The sequence below is a fragment of the Scyliorhinus canicula genome, chromosome 16 (assembly GCF_902713615.1).
Source record: "Scyliorhinus canicula chromosome 16, sScyCan1.1, whole genome shotgun sequence".
NCBI lineage: Eukaryota > Metazoa > Chordata > Chondrichthyes > Carcharhiniformes > Scyliorhinidae > Scyliorhinus > Scyliorhinus canicula.
This window is the reverse complement of record NC_052161.1, coordinates 49,115,745-49,141,132: the sequence shown is the minus strand read 5'-3', so window position 1 is coordinate 49,141,132 and position 25,388 is coordinate 49,115,745. Positions and strand designations below refer to the sequence as shown.

General features: G+C 50.3%; 1 protein-coding gene across 2 annotated transcripts in view; it reads right to left on the bottom strand.

Moving 5' to 3' along the window:
* The window catches only part of LOC119950798 (inositol polyphosphate-5-phosphatase A), a 659,385-nt gene that overhangs the window by 17,175 nt on the left and 616,822 nt on the right, over positions 1-25,388 (bottom strand). For both annotated transcript variants that reach the window (XM_038773583.1, XM_038773584.1), the window contains exon 14: positions 16,390-16,458. In XM_038773583.1, coding sequence (XP_038629511.1) covers positions 16,390-16,458 — 69 coding nt within the window. The remainder of the gene's footprint in view (positions 1-16,389; positions 16,459-25,388) is intronic.

Sequence of the window (25,388 nt, the reverse complement as noted above, 5' to 3'; positions counted from 1 at the left end):
CCCGACCGATGAGACCACTTGTCCCCCACCCTGTTGGGAACTCGGCCCATTGGGGGCGGAGCATCAGGGAGGGCCTTCAGGTGAGGCATTGAGGCCGTCCCAATGGCGTGCGGCACGTGACGCGACGACGGGGTTTCGGAGAGGGCAGAGCATGCATAACCTGCGTCAAACAGGCGCCGCCCCCGATTTTGGTGTCAAAATTGAAATCGGCATCGGGGAACGGAGAATCCGCCCATTATCTGGGTTCATAGGAACTAAAACGTGAACCATGGTCACACTATTACTGGACTGAACAACTCACTGCAGCCAGATGAACAAAGCCGGGACACAGCGTTACCCTGGGGCAAATCAATTTGATGAAAAGGGTGCTAATTAAATGGAAACTCATATATTGGATTTAAAGCTGGATTCAGAATAGATTCTGTCCAAGTAAATGGGAATTTGTGTTCACAAAAATCCTCCATAACTGGAAGCTTTATGTATCATCTGAACTGTTAATAAATGTAAAAAGAGACTGCAGAAAGAGAGTTATTCTGATTATCCGGGGGTAATGACTATAACTACTGCAAAAATGCTCCCAGGTGCTCTGTATACAAACATAAGTTTCTGAAAATGCTCTTACATCTCCATGTAAATAGAGTTTTAAAATATATATTTTTATCCCCATGTCAATAGAACACATCTGGCGTTATCGACGTCCAGAATATGAACATTTTTGAAGTTTTTAAACACATGCCATTTCACTAATGCTGCTTTTGATTCACAACCAGATATCTTGAAGCATTGTCTTTTTTTCAAGATATCTTCACCAAATTTTGTTCATGGCTGCAGTGATGTGTTGGTCAGAATGACATAGTGAAGAGACAAGTTTCAGAGAACTACAATGGAGTTGACCGGTGGCAAAGGGTGAAAGAGAGTGACAGACAGAACTTAATTTCAGTGCATTACTGAAGGAGTGGATCTCTGTTGGTGCTTGTGGGGTTCATCTCGAGCAGTGGCACAGAAACAGACGATATTCCTTTTTTCGAGTTACAAAGTCAATGCGCAGAGTGGGCAGGACCAGCCCCTAATCCATCTCCTGGCTTGCTCCAAAAACCAATTCAAATTTAAATTTAATCCAATTCATGGACCCCACAAGAGAGATATACTAGATCCAAGCTGACAAGAGCGGGCATTCCACCTGATCTTGGGCTTGATCTGACGATGCTTGATCTTAGCAAGATCAACCTTTCTGATCATTGTCTTTCCTCTGCCAGTTATTGGATCAGCCACTCGTTACATGCAGCACCTGATAGTTCTATTGTAGTTAATACATTGAAATATCAGGCGCTGCTGACAAAATAACACCCGTTTTGTGCCCTGTACGTGGTGAATAGCTACCCAAAAATCTTTTGGATGACTTCAAAACAAGGCCTCATCTGTGTTTTCCTTTGAACATAACAGATCCAGTGGCACAATTTGAAGAAGAGAAGCACTCACTCCTAAACCAACACTGCTAAAACTAATGAATTGGTCATGAAGTCATTGCTGTCTATGGGAGCTTTCTGTGACCAAATTAGCTGTCATGTTTGCTTGCACTACAACAGTAATTCTACTGTAAAGAGTTTACTGTGACGCATATGGAGACATCACAAAGATCTAAAAAGTAAGTTCTTCTTGTCTTCCTTCCATTCTGCTGGGCCAGACTTTGCTGCAATAGGGTATCGAACACTGTTAGATATAACCTTCAGCTCAACAAATATCTGCCCACGAATTTACTGAACGTGTGAAGGAACCGGGGTATCTGCGACCCAAGCAAGGAGAGCACACAGTAGGGTATTTCCTGAGCCAATCAGACTGAAGGATTGGACGCAACATTTAATGGTGAGAAAAAAGTCTATTTTTGCAACGCTAATAGCAGAGTGGCAAAACCTGGACAGCCACTATGGGATATCAGTCTGTAACCATGCATTTGACCCTCAGTTGAAGTCACTGGAGCATTTATGCATAAAGATATCGGGCTGGATTCTCCGAGCCTCCGTGCCGAAATCACGTTCAGCACGGGGGGCGGAGAATGGGCGTCAAAGTGGAAACTCGGACAGGCGCCTTCCCACGATTCTCCAGTCCCCAGAGAATCGCTCGGGAGTTTCTCACGCGTGAACAATGCAGCGCGGATAGCGGACCATAGACAGAGGCCCCCCCCCCCCCCGCAATTCTCTGCGCGAAACCGGTCGAGTCCCCGACGGCGTAGGCTCCAATCACCTAGCAGCCGTCGGGAACGTCGAGTGGCTGTTGCGGACTTAGTCTGAGGCCACCATGATGGGATTGTTCACTGGGGATGGGGGGCCTCACGGTCGGCTGGGGGAGCGATCGGGCATTACGGACCAGCGGGTGCACGCAGGTGGGGGGGGGGGGTTCTACATTTCTGATGCCGCTTCGTGGTGCGTGTCCACCGATGTCGCACGGAGTGGCTGCCGGTGTGTGCATGTGCGGACTCCCGACCGGAATTGCGGGCCCCGTATCCGCAGCCAGAGCTGCGAGAAGCACTCCAGGGCCCTACAAGCCCCCTGCAGATGGAAGAATCATTCAGGTCTTTCTCAAGGAAAGTCCAGAGTGAAACACCAACGTTTTTACGCTAGCATGTGGACATTGCCCCATTATTGGAGAATCCAGCCCATCACTTTGACACCAAACCTTGCTCAGCAAGACAGAGAGCAAGGTTGACAAAGGACAGCATGGCTGATATCTTGTCGTTAAAATAGTCCCACTCATTCCTCCCGATAGTGGTCACAAAGAGCAGTCCCCAGCCTCATGGGTATTTACTGCTGATGTTATAAATCTAGTATGCCATTAAAAAGCTTTCATGATGGGCAGCACGGTGGCGCAGTGGGTTAGCCCTGTTGCCTCACGGACCTGAGGTCCCAGGTTCGATCCCGGCTCTGGGTCACTGTCCGTGTGGAGTTTGCACATTCTCCCCGTGTCTGCGTGGGTTTCGCCCCCACAACCCAAAGATGTGCAGGCTCGGTGGATTGGCCACGCTAAATTGCCCCTTAATTGGAAAAAATTAATTGGGCACTCTAAATTTATTTAAAAAAAGCTTTCATGATTAAATAAATCAACAGATCAGCCTTGAAACATGGGGTCCCTTGGCGGGAGCGGGAACGTGGAGTGTTTCCCACCGTGGAGGTTGGCAGGAAAACACGTCAAATCTTTCAGCCCTAACCTCATTAGTTATATAACCGGGTGTTTTGTGCTATATTCCATGGTGGAGCAGGTCAGAAGGTGAGCAGTCTGAAGCCCTTTCTGGGTGCCATATTGAAAAGACGCCCAACAGCACTTATCCGCGATTAAAAATAAAGATGGATCTCTGGGAAATTTCTCAGGCTGGAAGATGGACTCCCTCCAGGACACCAAATCTGGTGATGTACCCGCCCGGCCCACTGCTGTGGCGGCCACCATCTCAAACTCCAGAGGCAGCCCCAGGCATTGTTCAGGTGAGTCCCCGAGGTCCGCACACCACTTTGTTGCAGATGTGTTTTGCACCAGCGGGATTCCCTGCTGGAGCTGCAGAGAATTGGGTGTGGGCGGTTGGGCCATCAGCTGCATCCCAGTAGTGGAGTGCAAGCGAGTTACACGCCAACTTCCAACTGGTTTCCCGATCAGCCAGTGGGAAAGCCCGTTGTAGATTCACACTCCCAAACTCCACCTCCCGCCCCGGTTCGGTTGACTCTGACCGCAGGGGCTTGTGACAATTCCACTCCTACTTTTTTTTTGTATTTTGTTTTAAATTTAGAGTACCCAATTATTGTTTTTTCCAATTAAGGGGCAATTTAGCATGGCCAGTCCACATACCCTGCACATCTTTGGGTTGTGGGGGTGAAACCCACGCAGACGCGGAGTGAATGTGCAAACTCCACACGGACAGTGACCCAGGGCCGGGATTCGAAACCGTGTCCTCAGCGCCGTAGGCAGCAATGCTATCCACTGTGCCACCGTGCTGCCCCATACTCCTACTTTCTTAAACATTATCTGTTAATACCAGAGAATGAATTTTAAAATTATACTTTATATCTATTTGGATTTAGATTTATTTATTGACACGTGTGTAGTGAAAAGTAATTTTCTGCGAGCAGCTCAACGAATCATTAAGTATATGAAACTAAAAAGAAAATATATAATAGGGCAAGGTACACAATGTAACTACATAAACACCAGCATCGGGTGAAGCATACAGGGGTGTAGTGTTAATGAGGTCAGTCCATAAGAGGGTCTTTGAGGAGTCTGGTAACAGCGGGGAAAAAGCTGTTTTTGAGTCTGTTCGTGCGCGTTCTCAGACTTTTGTATCTTCTCCCCGATGGAAGAAGTTGGAAGAGTGAATTTAAAGAAGTGAAAAGAAATCCTTTAGTAGGAGATAGCAAGATTTGAAACCTTGTGTCGGGCATGCAAGAGTTCAAGTACTATTTACCTTTTTTACAAATAAGGTTTCCCCCCCAGCATTAGCAGATTACCAGGCATTATAGTTCATTTAAAAACATTTTTAGTGCTTCAATTCAACTTCTAAATGATAGAAATTCAAAATCTGATCTCAGTATCCACAGGAATCCACTGTCTCCTCATAGGCTGCGTGTCAAGAAGTGGGTGGGGTGTCAAAGGGGGACAGGGAGTGTGGGAGTAGGTAGGGTGTCTGGGAGGGGGTGGGGACTCCGAGAGGGGTGGGATAAGTTACAGATGGAGTGGTCTGTGACATTCGGCATGGGGAGTCAGAGTCGGGATGGGGAACAACAGAGGAGGTGGTGAGTCAGAGAGGGGGTAGAGAGTCAGTGAGGGGGTCAGAGAGGGACTGAGGTGTCAGAAGTAGAACAGTCATTTGCAGAGAGGTTGAAAAGTGACAGAGGAGGCAGGGAATCAGTGTTGGCACTAGGTGTCAAAATGGGAACAAGGAGTTAAGATGGGGTCGGGTGGCAAGGAATGGTTATGAGTCACACGGAGCATGTCAGAGGATAAGGAAGTCAGAGGGGTGTGGTCATCAGTGTGTAATTAGGGGCTGGAGCCACGTATGGGGTCAGGAGTCAGGAGTGGAGTCGCGGTGCAGCCAATGTGCTGGGGTATGAGAGGGCCGCATTAGAGGGTAGGGTTGGGGTACAGCTGGGGGGAGGGGGTGGTGTGTGGAGCTAGGGATGGGGCCAAGGACCCAGACAGTAAGCAGTCAGAGCACTGGGGTGTCAGTGAAAGAGTGGAGTCAGATGGTGGAGTCAGAGAGGTGTGGGGCCGGGATGGAGTCAGTGGGGTTTGGGGTCGGGGTTGGAGATAAAGAGGTGTAGGGTCGGACTTCCAGTGGCGGCAATGAGGAGCTAAGCCGCACATTCGGCAGCTCCCGCTGAAAACGAACTTTGGGGCTCTTTTCAAGGCCCCCAACGGAGCTGTGTCGGCAAATCCCGACGTGGGAAGAGGACAGGAGTCGACCCCAACGGTCCTATGGTCCAGACCAGGAGTGGGGTAAGGAGAAAACCGGAGAAAGCACCCCTGAAAAAGCGGGGGAAGGAAGACAAAATGGCGGCCGGCGGAGGCCTTGAGGAGCTGAGGCAGTGGGCTCAGGAGCAGCAGGCGACTCTGCTGCGCTGCTTCCAGGAGCTTAAGTTTGAGCTGCTGGAGTCGCTGAAGGTAACCAACAGGGAGCTGATGGAGACCCAGACAGCCCAGGGGGCTGCAATCCGGGAGCTGCAGCAGCAGGCCGCCGAAAGGGAGGATGAGGTCGTGGCCGTGGCGGGGAAGGTGGAGATGCACGAGGCGTTGCATAAAAGATGGCAGGAGCGGTTCGAGGAGCTGGATAACCGGTTGAGGAGGAAGAATGTGCGGATCCTGGGCCTCACGGAGGGGCTGGAGGGGTCGGACCTAGCGGCCTATGTGGTGGTTATGTTAAACTCGCTGATGGGGGCTGGGTCCTTCCAGGGGCCCCTGGAGTTAGAGGGGGCCCACAGAATTCTGGCTAGGAGGCCCAAGCCGAACAAGCCGCCGCGGGCGGTGTTGGTGCGGTTTCATCGGTTCGTGGATCGTGAGTGTGTGCTCCGGTGGGCCAAGAAGGAGCGGAGGAGCAAGTGGGAGAACACGGAGGTGCGGATCTTCCAGGACTGGAGTGCGGAGGTGGCGAGGCGGAGGGCCGGGTTTAACCGGACAAAGGCGGTGCTCCATAGACGGAGTGTGAAGTTCGGCATGTTACAGCCGGCGCGTCTGTGGGTCACCTATAAGGATCGGCACCATTATTTTGAGTCCCCGGAGGAGGCGTGGGCCTTTGTGCAGGCCGAGAAATTGGACTCAAACTGAGGGTCTAAGATGGGGGATGCTGTATAATACTGTATTTGTATTTGCTTGGTTTATTGTAAGATGTGGGTTGGCCTTAGGGTGGGTGGGGTGATGTCGATTTGTCTTTTCTATATGGGTTTTTCTGTAGGGGTCTGGTGGAAGGGTTCGGGCAGGGGGATAAACGGGGAGTTCGGGGAGCTGGTGGGGGGGACTGACAATGGGAGTATCCCTGGTGGAGGCGGGGCCGGACAGGGCTAAAGCGCGGGCTTTCTGTGGGTTTCCCGCGCTGGGAGATGGCGGGGGCGGGGTCGGGGCTGAGAAGCGTGGGTTGTTGCTGGCTGTTTTCTTTTCCAGCACGAGAGCGGGGGGGGGGAGGAAGACCCATTGACGGGCACGATGGAGGAGGGGTAGTCCCACGTGGGGAGGAGTCGGAGGTAGGGCCGGAGTCGCCGGGGTCAGCAGAAGTTAGCTGGCTCATGGGAGTGCTATGGAGGGGGGGGCGCGGCTAGGAGGGGTCCTAGCCTTGGGGGGGGGGTACCGGGTTGCTGCTGAAACGGTCAGGAAGGAGCTGGAGGACGCAGGGGGTGCTGGAGGGGGGGAGTTGCCGCCGTTGGGAAACTGGCAGAGCGGGGAACGCTGGCCGGTGGTGGGCAAGGGATGGGGTATGGCTAATCGGCAGGGGAGGGGGGGTGGGGAGCCCTCTGATCCGGCTGATAACCTGGAATGTGAGGGGGCTGAATGGGCCGGTCAAACGGGCCCGGGTATTTGCGCACCTGAAGAGGCTGAAGGCGGATGTGGCCATGCTCCAGGAGACACACCTGAGAGTGGTGGACCAGGTTCGGCTGAGTAAGGGATGGGTGGGCCAAGTATTTCACTCAGGGCTGGATGAGAAGAGTAGGGGGTGTGGCGATCCTGGTGGGGAAGAAGGTGTCATTTGAGGCGTTAAATGTGGTGGCTGACAGTGGCGGGAGATATGTGATGGTGAGTGGTAAGCTGCAGGAGGAGCGGGTGGTGTTGGTGAATGTTTACGCCCCAAATTGGGACGATGCGGGGTTTATGCGGCGGATGTTGGGCCGCATTCCGGACCTGGAGGTGGGGGGCCTGATCATGGGGGGAGGACTTCAACACGGTACTGGATCCCCCATTGGATCGATCCAAGTCCCGGACGGATAGGAGGCCGGCGGCGGCTAAGGTGTTGAGGGGATTTATGGACCAGATGGGGGGGGGGTTGATCCCTGGAGGTTTGCGAGGCCAAGGGCCAGGGAATACTCGTTTTTCTCCCACGTACATAAGGCCTACTCGAGGATTAATTTTTTTGTCCTGAGCAGGGGGTTGGTTTCGAGGGTGGAGGATGTGGAATACTCCGCCATTGCCATTTCAGATCATGCCCCGCACTGGGTGGACCTCGGGCTGGGGGAAGAGAGGGACCAACGTCCGCTCTGGCGCTTGGACGTGGGTCTGCTGGCAGATGAGGAGGTGGCCGAGAGGGTTCGGGGGTGTATCGAGAGGTACCTCGAGGCCAATGACAACGGAGAGGTCTGAGTGGGGACGGTCCGGGAGGCACTGAAGGCGGTGATGAGGGGGGAATTGATCTCCATCCGAGCCCATAGGGAGAGGGGGGAGCAGAGGGAGAGGGAGAGACTGATAGGGGAGATGGTGCGGGTGGATAGGAGATATGCGGAGACCCCGGAGGAGGGATTGCTGGGGGAGAGGCGTAGCCTTCAGGCCAGATTCAACCTATTGACTACCAGAAAGGCGGAAGCTCAGTGGAGGAAAGCACAGGGGGCGGTGTATGAACACGGGGAGAAGGCGAGCAGGATGCTGGCACACCAGCTCCGAAAGCAGGACGCGGCCAGGGAGATTGGGGGAGTGACGAATAAGGCTGGGAAGGTGGTGCGGAGGGGAGTAGATGTTAATGGGGTCTTCAGAGACTTCTATGGGGAACTGTACCGGTCAGAACCCCCGGTGGAGGGGGGTGGAATGGGGCGCTTCTTGGACAAGCTGCGATTCCCGAGGGTGGAGGAGGAGCAGGTGGAGGGACTGGGGGCGCCGATCGAGCTGGAGAAGGTGGTCAAAGGGATAGGGAACATGCAGTCGGGGAAGGCGCCGGGGCCGGACGGGCTTCCGGCGGAATTTTATAAAAGGTATTTGGACCTGTTGGGCCCCCTGTTGGTCCGGACCTTTAACGAGGCAAGGGAGGGGGGGGGCTATGCCCCCAACTATGTCACGGGCGCTGATTTCCTTGATCCTGAAGCGGGACAAGGACCCTCTGCAGTGCGGGTCACATAGGCCATCGGTCATATGGGGGGCCCTGCACAAGCTCAACCTCATTTCGCTGCTAAACGCCGACGCTAAGCTGCTGGCAAAGATCCTGGCCACTAGAATAGAGGATTGCGTGCCCAGGGTCATTCATGAGGACCAGACGGGGTTTGTGAAGGGAAGGCAGTTGAATACGAACGTGCGAAGGCTCCTCAATGTCATTATGATGCCGGCCATGGAAGGGGAGGCGGAGATAGTGGTGGCATTGGATGCGGAGAAGGCCTTTGATAGGGTTGAGTGGGAGTATTTGTGGGAGGTGTTTAAGAGGTTTGGGTTTGGGGAGGGGTTTATCCGGTGGGTGAGGCTGCTCTACGAGGCCCCGATGGCGAGTGTAAGCCACAAATAGGAGGAGGTCGGAGTACTTTCGGCTGTACCGGGGGACGAGACAGGGGTGCCCCCTGTCCCCCTTGCTCTTCGTGTTGGCGATTGAGCCCCTGGCCATGGCATTGAGGGAGTCAGGGAACTGGATGGGCCTGGTGCGGGGTGGGAAGGAGCATCGAGTGTCACTGTACGCGGACGACCTGTTGCTGTATGTGGCGGACCCGGTGGGGCGGGGATGCCGGAGGTGATGAGGATTCTTAGTGAATTCAGGGGTTTCTCTGGGTATAAGTTGAACCTGGGCAAGAGTGAGTTGTTTGTGGTGCATCCGGGGGATCAAGAGGAGGGGATTGGTAGGCTCCCACTGAAGCAGGCAGGGAAGAGCTTCAGGTACCTAGGAGTCCAGGTGGCTGGGAGTTGGGGGGCCCTGCACAAGCTCAACCTCACAAGGTTGGTGGAGCAGATGGAGGAGGAGTTTAAGAGGTGGGATATGTTACCGCTGTCACTGGCGGAGAGGGTGCAGTCCGTTAAGATGACGGTGCTCCCGAGGTTTTTGTTCCTGTTCCAGTGCCTCCCCATCCTTATCCCGAAGGCCTTTTTTAGGAGGGTCAACAGGAGTATCACGTGGTTTGTGTGGGCGCATGGGACTCCGAGGGTGAAAAGAGTGTTCCTGGAACGGGGCAGGGATAGGGGGGGGGCTGGCGTTGCCCAACCTCTGTGGGTACTATTGGGCTGCCAATGCAGCGATCGTGCGTAAGTGGGTAATGGACGGGGGAGGGGCAGCATGGAAGAGGATGGAGGTGGCGTCCTGTGTGGGCACGAGCCTGGAGGCACTGGTAACGGCGCCGTTGCCGCTCCCTCCAATGAGGTATAAGAACATAAGAACATAAGAACATAAGAACTAGGAGCAGGAGTAGGCCATCTGGCCCCTCGAGCCTGCTCCGCCATTCAATTAGATCATGGCTGATCTTTTGTGGACTCAGCTCCACTTTCCGGCCCGAACACCATAACCCTTAATCCCTTTATTCTTCAAAAAACTATCTATCTTTACCTTAATACCACGAGCCTGGTGGTGGCGGCTACCCTCAAAATTTGGGGGCAATGGAGACGACATAGGGGAGAAGTGGGGGGCTCGATGGAGGCCCCGATACGGGGGAACCATCGGTTTGTCCCAGGGAGCATTGAAGGCGGATTTCTGGGCTGGCACAGGGCAGGGGTTAGGAGGTTGAGGGACCTGTTTGTGGAGGGGAATTCGCAAGCTTAGGGGAGTTAGAGGGGAAGTTTGGGCTCCCCCGGGGAATATGTTTAGGTACATGCAGGTGAGGGCGTTTGCCAGGCAGCAGGTGGAAGGGTTCCCCTTGCTGCCCCCACGAGGGGTGCGGGATCGGTTGCTCTCGGGGATGTGTGTTGGAGGAGGGAGGATTTCGGACATATACCGGGTAATGCAGGAGGTAGACGAGGCCTCAGTGGAGGAACTGAAGGGTAAATGGGAAGAGGAGCTGGGTGAGGAGATTGAGGAGGGGACGTGAACGGATGTCCTGGAGAGAGTGAATTCCTCCTCTTCCTGTGCGAGGCTTAGCCTCATACAGTTCAAGGTGCTGCATAGGGCCCACATGACTGGGACGAGGATGAGTAGGTTTTTCAGGGGCGAGGACAGGTGTGCTAGGTGCTCGGAGAGCCCAGCGAACCACGCCCATATGTTTTGGGCGTGCCCAGCGCTGGGGGAGTTTTGGAAGGGGGTAGCAAGGACGGTGTCGAGGGTGGTGGGATCCAGGGTCAAGCCAGGCTGGGGACTTGCAATTTTTGGGGTTGCAGTGGAGCTGGGAGTGCAGGAGGCGAAAGAGGCCGGTGTTCTAGCCTTTGCGTCCCTAGTAGCCCGGCGGAGGATCTTGCTCCAATGGAAGGATGCGAGGCCCCCAAGTGTGGACGCCTGGATCAATGATATGGCGGGGTTGATTAAATTGGAGAAGGTGAAGTTTGCCCTGAGGGGATCAGTATGAGGGTTCTTTAGGCGGTGACAGCCTTTCCTGGACTTCCTGGCGGAATGGTAGGGAAATAGGCCGGCAGAAGCAGCAACCGGGGGGGGGGGGGGGGGGGGGGGGGGGGGGGGGAGGGAGGAGGAGGGGGGGTTTGGATCGGGGGGAGGGAGAACTGTGTACATGGGATTGTGGTATGTGGCGGGTGTTATTTCTTTCCTTTTCGCTGTTTGGGAGTTCTTTTGTTTTCTTCTTTTGTTTGTAGTTGCTTTTGAATTTGGGTGAGTATTGTTCTTGGGGTGTTACCGCGGTTGTTCTGTTAATAGAGTTGAGATGTTTATATTTTGAAAAAATTTCAATAAAAATTATTTTAAAAAATAAAAAAAAGAGGTGTAGTGTCAGGTTGGAGACAGACAGGTGTACGGTCATGGTGGAGTCAGAGAGGTGTAGGGTCATGGTGGAGTCAGAGAGGTGTAGGGTCATGGTGGAGTCAGAGTGTAGGGTCATGGTGGAGTCAGAGAGGTGTAGGGTCATGGTGGAGTCAGAGAGGTGTAGGGTCATGGTGGAGTCAGAGAGGTGTAGGGTCATGGTGGAGTCAGAGAGGTGTAGGGTCATGGTGGAGTCAGAGAGGTGTAGGGTCATGGTGGAGACAGAGAGGTGTAGGGTCATGATGGAGTCAGTGAGGTGTAGGGTCATGGTGGAGTCAGAGAGGTGTAGGGTCATGGTGGAGTCAGAGAGGTGTAGGGTCAGGTTGGAGACAGAGAGGTGTAGGGTCAGGTTGGAGATAGAGAGGTAGAGGTGCAGGGTCAGGTTGGAGACAGAGAGGTGTAGGGTCATGATGGAGTCAGAGAGGTGCGGGGCCAGGTTGGAGACAGAGAGGTGCAGAGTCAGGTTGGAGACAGAGAGGTGTAGGGTCAGGTTGGTGACAGAGAGGTGTAGGGTCAGGTTGGAGACGGAGAGGTGTAGGGTCATGGTGGAGTCAGAGAGGTGTAGGGTCATGGTGGAGTCAGAGAGGTGTAGGGTCATGGTGGAGTCAGAGAGGTGTAGGGTCATGGTGGAGTCATAGAGGTGTAGGGTCATGGTGGAGTCAGAGAGGTGTAGGGTTATGGTGGAGTCAGAGAGGTGTAGGGTCATGGTGGAGTCAGAGAGATGTAGGGTCATGGTGGAGTCAGAGAGGTGTAGGGTCATGGTGGAGATAGAGAGGTAGAGGTGCAGGGTCAGGTTGGAGACAGAGATGTGTAGGGTCATGATGGAGTCAGAGAGGTGTGGGGCCAGGTTGGAGACAGAGAGGTGCAGGGTCAGGTTGGAGATAGAGAGGTAGAGGTGCAGGGTCAGGTTGGAGACAGAGAGGTGTAGGGTCATGATGGAGTCAGAGAGGTGCGGGGCCAGGTTGGAGACAGAGAGGTGCAGGGTCATGGTGGAGTCAGAGAGGTGGCGGGGGGGACAGGTTGCAGGTAGAGAGGTGTAGGGTCATGGTGGAGTCAGAGAGGTGTGGAGCCAGGTTGGAGACAGAGAGGTGTAGGGTCAGGTTGGTGACAGAGATGTGTAGGGTCAGGTTGGTGACAGAGAGGTGTAGGGTCATGGTGGAGTCAGAGAGGTGTAGGGTCATGGTGGAGTCAGAGAGGTGTAGGGTCATGGTGGAGTCAGAGAGGTGTAGGGTCATGGTGGTGTCAGAGAGGTGTAGGGTCATGGTGGAGTCAGAGAGGTGTAGTGTCATGGTGGAGTCAGAGAGGTGTAGGGTCATGGTGGAGTCAGAGAGGTGTAGGGTCATGGTGGAGTCAGAGAGGTGTAGGGTCATGGTGGAGTCAGAGAAGTTCGGGGTCAGGTTGGAGACAGAGAGGTGTAGGGTCAGGTTGGAGACAGAGAGGTGTAGGGTCATGGTGGAGTCAGAGAGGTGTAGGGTCATGGTGGTGTCAGAGAGGTGTAGGGTCATGGTGGAGTCAGAGAGGTGTAGTGTCATGGTGGAGTCAGAGAGGTGTAGGGTCATGGTGGAGTCAGAGAGGTGTAGGGTCATGGTGGAGTCAGAGAAGTTCGGGGTCAGGTTGGAGACAGAGAGATGTAGGGTCAGGTTGGAGATAGAGAGGTAGAGGTGCAGGGTCAGGTTGGAGACAGAGAGGTGTAGGGTCAGGTTGGTGACAGAGAGGTGTAGGGTCAGGTTGGTGACAGAGAGGTGTAGGGTCATGGTGGAGACAGAGAGGTGCAGGGTCATGGTGGAGTCAGAGAGGTGGGGGCCCAGCCTGCAGGTAGAGAGGTGTAGGGTCATGGTGGAGTCAGAGAGATGGGGGCCCAGGTTGCAGGTAGAGAGGTGTAGGATCATGGTGGAGTCGGAGAGGTGGAGATCCAGGTTGCAGGTAGAGAGGTGTAGGCACATGGTGGAGTAAGATAGATGGGGGCCCAGGTTGCAGGTAGAGAGGTGTAGGGACATGGTGGAGTCAGAGAGGTGGGGATCCAGGTTGCAGGTAGAGAGGTGTAGGGACATGGTGGAGTAAGATAGATGGGGGCCCAGGTTGCAGGTAGAGAGGTGTAGGATCATGGTGGAGTCAGAGAGGTGGGGATCCAGGTTGCAGGTAGAGAGGTGTAGGGACATGGTGGAGTAAGATAGATGGGGGCCCAGGTTGCAGGTAGAGAGGTGTAGGGTCATGGTGGAGTCAGAGAGGTGGGGATCCAGGTTGCAGGTAGAGAGGTGTAGGGACATGGTGGAGTCAGAGAGGTGGGGATCCAGGTTGCAGGTAGAGAGGTGTAGGGACATTGTGGAGTAAGATAGATGGGGGCCCAGGTTGCAGGTAGAGAGGTGTAGGGTCATGGTGGAGTCAGAGAGGTGGGGGCCCAGGTTGCAGGTAGAGAGGTTTAGGGTCATGGAGGAGTCAGAGGTGTGGGGCCAGGTTGCAGACAGAGAGGTGTAGGGTCAGGTTGGAGACAGAGAGGTGTAGGGTCAGGTTGCAGACAGAGAGGTGTAGGGTCAGGTTGGAGACAGAGAGGTGTAGGGTCCGGAGTCAGAGAGGTGCGGGGCCAGGTTACAGACAGAGAGGTGTAGGGTCAGGTTGGAGACAGAGAGGTGTAGGGTCAGGTTGGAGACAGAGAGGTGTAGGGTCAGGTTGGAGACAGAGAGGTGTACAGTCATGGTGGAGACAGAGAGGTGTAGGGTCCGGAGTCAGAGAGGTGCGGGGCCAGGTTACAGACAGAGAGATGGGGGTCCGGGTGGAATCAGAGAGGTGTGGGGGCCAGGTTGGAGACAGAGAGGTGTAGGGTCAGGTTGGAGACAGAGAGGTGTAGGGTCAGGTTGGAGACAGAGAGGTGTAGGGTCCGGAGTCAGAGAGGTGCGGGGCCAGGTTACAGACAGAGAGATGGGGGTCCGGGTGGAGTCAGAGAGGTGGGGGGGCCAGGTTGGAGACAGAGAGGTGTAGGGTCAGGTTGGAGACAGAGAGGTGTAGGGTCATGGTGGAGTCAGAGGTGTGGGGCCAGATTGCAGGCAGAGAGGTGTAGGGTCAGGTTGAGACAGAGAGGTGTAGGGTCAGGTTGGAGACAGAGAGGTGTAGGGTCAGGTTGGAGACAGAGAGGTGTAGGGTCAGTTTGGAGACAGAGAGGTGTAGGGTCAGGTTGGAGACAGAGAGGTGTAGGGTCAGGTTGGAGACAGAAAGGTGTACAGTCATGGTGGAGACAGAGAGGTGTAGGGTCCGGGGTCAGAGAGGTGCGGGGCCAGGTTACAGACAGAGGTGGGGGTCTGGGTGGAGTCAGAGAGGTGGGGGGGCCAGGTTGGAGACAGAGAGGTGTAGGGTCAGGTTGGAGACAGAGAGGTGTAGGGTCGGTTGGAGACAGAAAGGTGTACAGTCATGGTGGAGTCAGAGAGATGCGGGGCCAGGTTGCAGACAGAGAGGTGGGGTCTGGGTGGAGTCAGTCAGCTTTGGTCAGGTTGGAGTCAGTGAGCTGTGTGGTCGGGGTGGAGTTAGATAGCGTGTGGGGTCTGAGTGGAGTCAGTGAGGTGTGAGATTGGTGGAGTCAGTGGGGTGTGGGACGGCGTGGAGAGAAAGAGATGTGCAGTTGGGATGGAGTCAGAGAAGGGCGAGGCCAGGGGCCAAATCAGAGTGCTGGGATGTCAGTAACAGGATGATGTGTCCGAGGGTAAAGAAGGGTGGAAACTGAGAGTGGAGTCGGGGGTCAGGCAAAGAGTCCGACGGGCACGTAAACAAAAATGAACAATGACCAGAAATACAAATCAGCTTCTTCAGCATCCAAAAGAAAATATGTGATAGTGCCATATTCAGAATTCAAGTCAGATCGAATGAATGGCCACGCGCTCAGCTTTAGGTTTGGATGCCAAATTAGTTTATGTATACTTTCTACTCTGCTAAACCGTATAAGGGGCAAAATGTGAAACTGGCCATGCAAAATTAGGAATTGACATTGGAACAGACACTGGAGAACTAAATAAGAAAATCATTCTGGAATATAAACACAACATTGGTATCACATTCTTGAAGCAGACTTCATCAATTTTTATTTATTTATCTATTGAATATATTTTCATGAAAAAGTCCAGCATGGTCCCTGCACTTATCAACAGCGATAGACGGTGTGACCTGAGATTCCCCATTGGCAGAGTTGGCTTGTCAAGTGAGACACTGCTTCACCCAGAATTGTGTCTCTGCACACGTGAGTGGGGAGTCAGTGAAATGCATCATGCGCCAAAGACCTGTTGCCATGGTAATAAGCTTTATTAGGTTAGGCATGTGTAGGTTTGCCTGACCTGTGAAAAGAATCACCAGCCACCCAGTGTGAATTTAATAGATTGTTAAATCTGCATTAACCTGGAGAAAAGAACATGGAAATGAAAGGTTCGATGGTGCTACCTTGATGGAACACTGCACACCTCAATGATTTCCAGCAGCCTTTGTCACTTACTTTGCCTAACACTTTTATTTGGGGATCAGTTCAAGAAATATAAGAAACATGGTTTGAAAGTTCTATGTCTTATATCAGCATACCAGCATTTATATATTTGATGTAACAGCTACGGACATTGTGGACTGAATTCACGTAGTCGCTATTTTTGGAACTGACACACAGGGATTTGCTAAGGAGAAAAACTGGGTTTACCAGAAAAAAGGGATCAAACCATTTCTCATTCTTCTTGGGCTGCGCAATTCATAGATTGTAAAATGCCAGGCAAGGAAATAGATCACTGCATTATTAAAGTTCTAAATCCGCCCAAAGCAGGCCAACAAAAGGATTGGTACATATGCTGTTCAGGTCATGTACTTTCCCAACAGTTGCAATCTCTGACCACAGTAGTTCTTCTGACTATATTATAATTCAGTAGTCACTCATTATATATTGGACGTCAATAGGTATTTACCTTTTGGGGAATAAACCATGAGTAAAAGAGAAATAAAAATAATTAGCATGCTACATGCCATACTGTAATGTTACCGGCCGAGGTGACAATAGCATTCATTGCATTCAACAAAACTGTTGAATTTAGCAACAAAGTACTCTTTACCTTGTGGTCCCCCATGCAAACATTTGGTCCAATGTTGTCATAGATAACTGACTTCTCATCATTTTCTGCCTGTAAAACAGAGATCACTTTCTTTAGAGACAGAGTGGCCATTCACGGCAAAGGTCTTTTCACAATTGCTCAGTTGCAAAGGCAAATATTTAGAGGGAGTGAGAAAGCATTCTACAAGAGTTTTAACAAACAAGCAGAGTTGGAAGGCCACCCCTGCATGGATCTGTCAAAAAAACAGCTCTTCTGAATGTCAGAAAACCATTTGTTCCAGCAGTTACAAATTGAAACCAATGTTCTGTGTGGGGTTGGAAGGGAGTGCTAAAGGTGGGGGAGGGGGTTGGGTGCAGTGGAGTGGGGAAGAAGACCATCACTAAGTGGGTGAATAATGTTGGTGGGCAATAAGCTGTTTCATTAATGCCGTTTGTGCTATTACTATGTGGCAGTTTCTAGTATTGATGATTTTGTTATTACTGACACTTTCATTCATGGCAAATTGCACCTTCTCTGTAACAGTGATTATTATGCATTGGGCTCAAGTACTAAGGGCAGTTGTGCACAGTTGTTGAAGAACTCTGTTAGAGGCCATTAACACATAATCATTAAAGGCTTTGTATTAATCGGTACATGAAGTCACAGAGAATAGGCAGATGATTGCTTATTCTGAATAATAAATATTGGTTTTTAAGACTATTTATGTCTTCAAGTAGTTTAGCGACAGAGATGCTAAGGCACAAGCTTTGTGCTGCAGAGCCAGTCTTTATTGTAGGTAATAACCATTTGAGCATTTCAAAAGAAGCCCTTTTTAAGATCTGATCTGCTAAGAACGAATCCTATTCATAATGAACTTCTTCCCCCATATACAGAGGTCTGCATTTCAATGTGAAACTCTCTCCGTTGTGGATATCTGGCGGTATCTATTTCTGAGGTCAATGATTTTCCTGTTCTTCATTCCGCGATGTCTTATTAATGGCTGCACTTTACATCACAATTATTTGATAGTCTAATTCACATAATTCTATTGTTTCCAATTAATAGCAGAACAGCATTTCTGTTTTATGCTATTCCGTGTGAAAGGGCAATAGAGTGGGTCCGGGTTAAATACACATTTATGCGGTGTCTCCGGGACTGCCATCGACACTCTGCATCATCTTCCTTGTTGCGTGAACGTCAACCTGGTGGGGTTACTATGGTAACCCCTGAATAGGGCCCAGTGGAGGATCCTCACCATCATTTTAAAAAAAGTTGAAGAAAAAAAAGTTTTACTGTGTAATTCTCCTGTTTCTGACAAAGCCAAGTTCTGTGTGGCATTTAAAGAATTGCTTTGTCAGGAGACATGTTTGGGGATTGGGTGGACAAATCTTTTAACAGACCTATGAATGCCAGAGAAATGTATGAACAGACAAAAAGAAAGCAAATGAGACAAATTGCAAATGTATCTTAATATTAGGAATAGAGTTTACTCTTCAGAGTGGGACACTCTGAAATAATTTGCATTTTTGAACCAATATTAACGAGACTTGAAAGGTTAGTTTTAAAGGTATGCAAGAAATATTCGCTGGTGTTTTTAGCCTAGAATGGGGAGAGGAACAGAAGGTTTCTGGAAGGATATTTGAATGGGAATTGGTCTGCTGCTCTGTAATACTATTGTGGTGGTTAATTGAGCAGTTTTTGATGAAGATGGACCACATTCCTATTAAGGTCAGTACTTCATGCAATAAAACTACTCGCCTTCTTTACTATCAGGTTTCTCTGCAGGGTATATTTTTTGTTTTAAAATGTGAATAAGTCTTTTAAAAGTTTATAATCTGTAACATCGGCTGCTTTGTAAGGACAATCACAAGCAAAACAATTCGAAGCAAAATGCATCAGTTAATTATGATCAAACTGCTAATGATTCTTGAAAACTTCTCAAGCAGCTAAAGACAAAAGTGATTAAATGTTCACGAAACCAACAGTGGAGTGCCAAAACATTCCATGAATAAGTGAGATATAAGGTTTTAGAGGCCACTTCTAACTGACTTAGTGGACTATGATATGGAGATGCCGGCGTTGGACTGGAGTGGGCATAGTAAGAAGGCTTACAACACCAGGTTAAAGTTCAACAGGTTTGTTTCAACTCACTAGCTTTCGGAGCGCAGCTCCTTCATCAGGTGAATGAAGAGGTGGGTTCCACAAACATATATATAGACAAATTCAATGATGTAAAATGATACTTGAATGCGTGTCTTTGCACGTAATTAAGTAGTATTTACAGGTCCAGACGGTGTGACTGGAGAGAGAGATAATCACAGGTTAAAGAGGTGTGAATTGTCTCAAGCCAGGAAAGTTGGTAGGATTTCGCAAGCCCAGGCCGGATGGTGGGTGAGTGAATGTAATGCAACATGAATCCAAGGTCCTGGTTGAGGCCATAATCATGCGTGTGCAACTTGGCTATCAGTTTCTGCTCGGTGATTCTGCGTTGTCACGCGTCCTCTCTCCAGTTGCATCGTCTGGGTCTGCAAAGACTTAATTACCGGCAAAGTCTAGAATGCAAAGTATCACAGGCTCGCCACTTTCCTCACCCAAGCCAAGGGTTTGGAAGAGGATCGGCGAATGGGAGGGAGTGAGCACGAAGTGGCGGGTTGAAGGGTCTGGTGAAGGAGGCGGTGAATGGGAAGACTGGAGAGGGAAGTGGCGAAGGGGAGGAAATTGATGTGGAGGATAAGGGAGAGAAGTAGTGAGGGGGAAGTCAGGGGGGAAGCGATAAGGGAGAGGGAAGTGACAAGGGGGTGGGTCAGGGAAGGCAGTGACGACAGGTTGGATCAGGGAACAAAATGACTAGGGGGAGCTGAGTGATGAAGGGAGGAAAGTGACGAGTGGAACTTTGGGGAGGAAAGCAATGTGGGAAGGGTCAGGGAAGGAAGTGACAAGGGGGAGGGTCAGGGTGGGAAATGATGAGGGGAGGATCACGGTGGTAAGTGACGAGGGGAGGGTCAGGGAAGGAAATGACAAGGGGGAGGTTCAGGGAAGGCAGTGACGACAGGTTGGATCAGGGAACAAAATGACTAGGGGGAGCTGAGTGATGAAGGGAGGAAAGTGACGAGTGGAACTTTGGGGAGGAAAGCAATGTGGGAAGGGTCAGGGAAGGAAGTGACAAGGGGGAGGGTCAGGGTGGGAAATGATGAGGGGAGGATCACGGTGGTAAGTGACGAGGGGAGGGTCAGGGAAGGAAATGACAAGGGGGAGGTTCAGGGAAGGCAGTGACGACAGGTTGGATCAGGGAACAAAATGACTAGGGGGAGCTGAGTGATGAAGGGAGGAAAGTGACGAGTGGAACTTCGGGGAGTAAAGCAATGTGGGAAGGGTCAGGGAAGGAAGTGACAAGGGGGAGGGTCAGGGTGGGAAATGATGAGGGGAGGATCACGGTGGTAAGTGACGAGGGGAGGGTCAGGGAAGAAAGTGACAAGGGGGAGGGTAAGGGTGGAAAATGACGAGGGGAGGATCAGGGTGGTAAGTGACGAGGGGAGGGTGAAAGAGGGAAGTGACGAGTGGGAGGGTCATGGTGGGAAGTGATAAGGGGAAGGGGGAGGGTCAGGTCGGAAAATGACGAAGGGGAGGGAAGTGACGAGGGGAGGGTCAGGGTTGGAAATGACAAGGGGAGGGTCAGGGTGGGAAATGACAAGGGTGAGGGTAGTGACGAGGGGGAGAGAAGTGACGAGACGGGAGATCAGGATGGGAAGTGAAGAGGGGAAGGAAAGTGATCAGGAGGAGGGTCAGGGAGGGAAGTGACGAAGGGGAGGATCAGGATGGGAAGTGACGAAGGGGAGGAAAGTGATGAGGGGGTCAGGACGGGAAATGACAAGGGGGAGGGTCGGATGGGAAGTGATGAAGTGGAAGGTCAGGGAGGGAAACAACGAGGGGGAGGGAAGTGAAGAGGGGGAGGGTCAGGGTGGGAAGTGACGAGGGGGAGGGAAGTGTCGAGGGGGAGGATCAGGGTGGGAAGTGACGAGGGGGAGGGAAGTGTCGAGGGGGAGGGTCAGGGTGGGAAGTGACGAGGGGGAGGGAAGTGTCGAGGGGGAGGATCAGGGTGGGAAGTGACGAGGGGGAGGGAAGCGACGAGGGAGTGGGAAGTGTCGAGGTGGAGGGTCAGGGTGGGAAGTGACGAGGGGGAGGGAAGTGTCGAGGGGGAGGGTCAGGGTGGGAAGTGACGAGGGGGAGGGAAGTGTCGAGGGGGAGGATCAGGGTGGGAAGTGACGAGGGGGAGGGAAGTGTTGAGGGGGAGGGTCAGGGTGGGAAGTGATGAGGGAGTGGGAAGTGACGAGGGAGTGGGAAGTGATGAGGGAGAGGGAAGTGTCGAGGGGGAGGGAAGTGATGAGGGAGAGGGAAGTGGCGAAGGGGAGGGAAGTGACGAGGGAGAGGGAAGCGACGAGGGAGTGGGAAGCGACGAGGGAGTGGGAAGTGATGAGGGGGAGGGAAGTGGCGAAGGGGAGGAAAGTGATGAGGGAGAGGGAAGTGTCGAGGGGGAGGGAAGTGATGAGGGAGAGGGAAGTGGCGAAGGGGAGGGAAGTGATGAGGGAGAGGGAGGTGTCGAGGGGGAGGGAAGTGATGAGGGAGAGGGAAGTGGCGAAGGGGAGGGAAGTGATGAGGGAGAGGGAAGCGACGAGGGAGTGGGAAGTGATGAGGGGGAGGGAAGTGACGAGTGGGAGGTCTGGGACAGAAGTGGAGTGGGAGAATCGGAGGAGTCAATAGACATCGAGGAGTGTTGAGGAGGGAAGAGTCGAAGGGGAGTGATGAGGGGGAGGGAAGTGACAGCTGGTGACGCAGAAATTGGTGAGCAGGAGGTAAGTATAAAGAGCTAATACGTTATTCAGAGTTTTAGAGTTTTTAAGAGGTGCCAAGTTAGGAAGAATTTGCATTTATCGGCTAGTTAGGGTCAAGGTAGCCAATAGGTTTCTCATAAAAATTACAGGTCAGGAATGTAACCCAACCTTATTAATATTATACTTTTTGGGAAGTGATTTTCGCTGAGAGCATTCATGTTTATCTTCCCTTTATTTAGGAGCAATTTCAGAGTGCTGAACCACAGATAACTGAATGTAAAGGGCAGTCGGTTTGTCTTGCTGTTTGGATATCACATTATGATATTACGTCAACAGGGTTTGCACGGTCAGCCACACAGCACAGAGCCAAAAATAAATAAACAACTCATCTCCTTCACAAGTAGGTGCCTTTGTTCATTCATTTTTATTGAAGTATCTGTTAAAAGCGTGTTTAAGGGCAGCACGGTTGCACAGTGGGTTAGCCCTGCTGTCTCACGGCGCCAAGGTCCCAGGTTCAATCCTGGCTCTAGGTCACTGTCCATGTGGAGTTTGCACATTCTCCCCGTGTTTGAGTGGGTTTCGCCCACAACCCAAAGATGTGCAAGGTAGGTGGATTGGCCATGCTAAATTGTCCCTTAATTGGAAAAAATTAATTGGGTACTCTAAATTCATTTTAGAAATGCGTTTTTAAAGATACATAGAACATAGAACAGTACAGCACAGTGCAGGCTCTTCGGCCTATGATGGTGTGCCGACCATTTATCCTAATCTAAGAACCTAATCTAATCTAATCTAATCTAAGGGGCAGCAGGGTAGCATGGTGGTTAGCATAAATGCTTCACAGCTCCAGGGTCCCAGGTTCGATTCCCGGCTGGGTCACTGTCTGTGTGGAGTCTGCACGTCCTCCCCCTGTGTGCGTGGGTTTCCTCCGGGTGCTCCGGTTTCCTCCCACAGTCCAAAGATGTGCGGGTTAGGTAGATTGGCCATGCTAAATTGCCCGTAGTGTCCTAATAAAAGTAAGGTTAGGGGGGGGGGGGGGGGGTTGTTGGGTTATGGGTTATGGGTATAGGGTGGATACGTGGGTTTGAGTAGGGTGATCATGGCTCGGCACAACATTGAGGGCCGAAGGGCCTGTTCTGTGCTGTACTGTTCTATGTTCTATGTTATCAACCTAACCTAGACTCCTTCAACTTACTGCTGTCCATGTGCCTGTCCAAAAGTCGCTTAAATGTCCCTAATGACTCTGACTCCAAAACCTCCGCTGGCAGTGCATTCCACCAATCTCTGTGTAAAGAATCTACCTCTGACATCTCCCTGATACCTACCTCCAATCACCTTAAAATTATATCCCCTCGTGATGGCCATTTCCACTCTGGGGAATTCTTAAATCGGGCGGCACTCTGCAATGTGCACAGTTGGTTATTGCCAGCACCTGACAAACTACCAGAGGCAGCTCATTGGGCTGAAAGTTTCCAACTTCCATTGGCTATTTGTGACATTGGACCTCGCGTAGGTCATTGTGGGGTCATAGGGATCATAGAGGGGACAGTCAGCATAGGCAAAGTGCTGTGGAGCTGGGAGAAGGACTTTCTCCTAATCGCCTCATATGAAGTTACAATTTAAAAAAGAAGTAAACTGGTTACTCGGTTATGTTGTAACAAACTTTAAAGTTGAGAAGTGCAGGCCCTGCCACCTTCTGCTCAGTGCTGCCGATTTCTTGAACGGGACAACATAAAGTTATGTATTTTATCCATTTCAGCAATCATAGCAAAGGAATAATATTGGGAAGATCTTCATCGACATATCGTGCTAACCCCACCTAGTGCTCAAGCAAGCACAGCAAAGTCATGTTTCACTTCCAAACATCGCACACATTCACAATTTATGATTGCATTGTCACACCTTGGAATATAAATCTGGACTATACTCCATGCTGAAATTAGCATCACAGTATTTAAGAGGAAAATAGTCTATGTATCAATAAAATATTCATTGAATGTAAGTTGGATTGTTGGGATTAAAGCTGCAAAGATTGTTGGGATTAAAGCATTAATTTATTATCATTCGGCCTTGATTCCAATGGCTCATAGCCTCATTTTAGTGTAGAGAGCCATAAATACATATTTGGTTAGGTCCACTGCAGAAAGGTCAGGATCAAACATAAGACTGGCCTGTCACGTATAAACAAGTTAGACAAATCAATATTCTGTGCAGCAATGGAAACACAGGAATCACCCATGATATTTTGTGACGCTTGAAGCTGTGTAAATAGAATATGACAGTAAATAGCAAGTATAGGCTTTGTGCATCACACTTCAATTAAATCTCATCCAAGTTTGCAGTTAGTGCAGCCAGCGTTAATGCTCACTCATGCCCTACAAATCCACAGCTTCCAACTTCGATTCAGCCACCTGCTCTCATTATAGTGCCTGTCCTTCGATTGTAAATGAAGTAAAGAGTGGAGGATCATCTTAACATCAATTCAAATTGTGTAAAACTCTCAGGATCAAATTTTATTTGTGTAATGTACCTTATAAAATGCCACTGGCACCTCACCCATTTTTCGCCTGCACTGCAAACTGGGGCTGTGCATACAGCATTAGTAGGGGAACCTGCAATTCATTCATTAACCCGCCACCAATAGGGAATGTGCAGCAACATGGAAGTAATGGATTCAAGTAGAAAAGCTGGGTTTGAATAAAATCTCATTTATGGAAGGATTTATTAGGAAGGTTCTTGCCATTGTCTCACTTCATGCTTGCGAAGTGCAGTCAAATGGACATCACAAAAAATTAAATAAAGCCATAACATAAAACACAAAAAAAATCAACAATCTTCTAATTAGCTTTGAATGCAATGAGCTGTTTTAAGGTCAGACACATTATTATAAAGCACTGTTGCCTGCAATCAAAATGTAACCTTTTATATATATGCATGGTTACTTTCAATATGCTGGAATCATCATGTAGTCAAAGCAGGAAGTTCAAGTGCATTCATCAATTTCAAGATGATAATTTTCAAAAGCAGCTTAAAATTGTAGATTTTCAGCTGCATAATCTTAAGACAGGATAAACAAATTACAGCAGCACACAAGCAGAAACAAAACTACACTTCAGTGAGCATTCATTATCACATGCTATCAAGCAGTTACGCAGCTCCGAAGCAGTGGCCAACCTTTGGTGTGTTAGGGCTCAGAAAGCATAAAATAACATGATGGTGAGTTAACGGACCATGGCATGATAGATGATGTTGCACAGTGGCTGTTTACAGCTCCATGTCTGTACAATCTGTAACGCCTAGTGCATTGTGCTCAACGTGCCGTTTGCTAATACGAGACGATTCACACATTAGGCTAGGCCCCTATCTGCAGTATTCCAAAGTGAGCTCTCTATCTGTACTATTATGTACCTGGGTAATCACGGGAGGCAATAAAATAAATGTGGAAAGTGATACAATCTAATTATAATGCAAAAGGCATTTTACGGGTCAGATGCTTTACTTTTTATTCCGAATTGAGGAAGATCAATGAAGAGAGAGACAGACAGAGAGAGAGAGAGAGAGAGAGGGGAGACAGATTGCTACAGGAGCAATATCGCACTGATGACAATGAACAGCATAAACCAGTCAAAAGGCATAAAGGTCCAATTGGCTAAAAGCTACACAAACTAAAAGTAATATTTGTTGAACCACAAAAAACATATTAACAGCAAACTCACAATTGTTAATCTTTTAACAATTCAATTATCAGCTTGATGTCTACATAAACTGTGCTCTTGTTTGCAACTGAGTGAGGTGCTAATTGGATAATCCAACATTTCAAGCACTAATAGAGTTTGGAAGTCAAACTTGCATAAACCCTAAAGGCTACACTATCAAAATCACGCCATCGAACAATAAAATAGACCAAGCCATTCAGCATTTGTAATATCCAACATTTAAAATTGACACAATGCCATTTTCAGATGACAAAAATGTTTGGGCTTCAAACTTTAAAAAAAAATCATCATTCAATGAATTATTTGCGAATCTGTTAGGTACTATATATGTGTCCATTTAATGCTCCCAGCACGCACTGAGGAAGAGTGTTGAAGGCCATGGGCTTTGACTCTGTCAGAAGCAGTGAAAGCCCTTACAAGACGGCAAGGAGAGAAAATCAATGTTAATAATTTTAATGAGGACTGAAAAGATCCA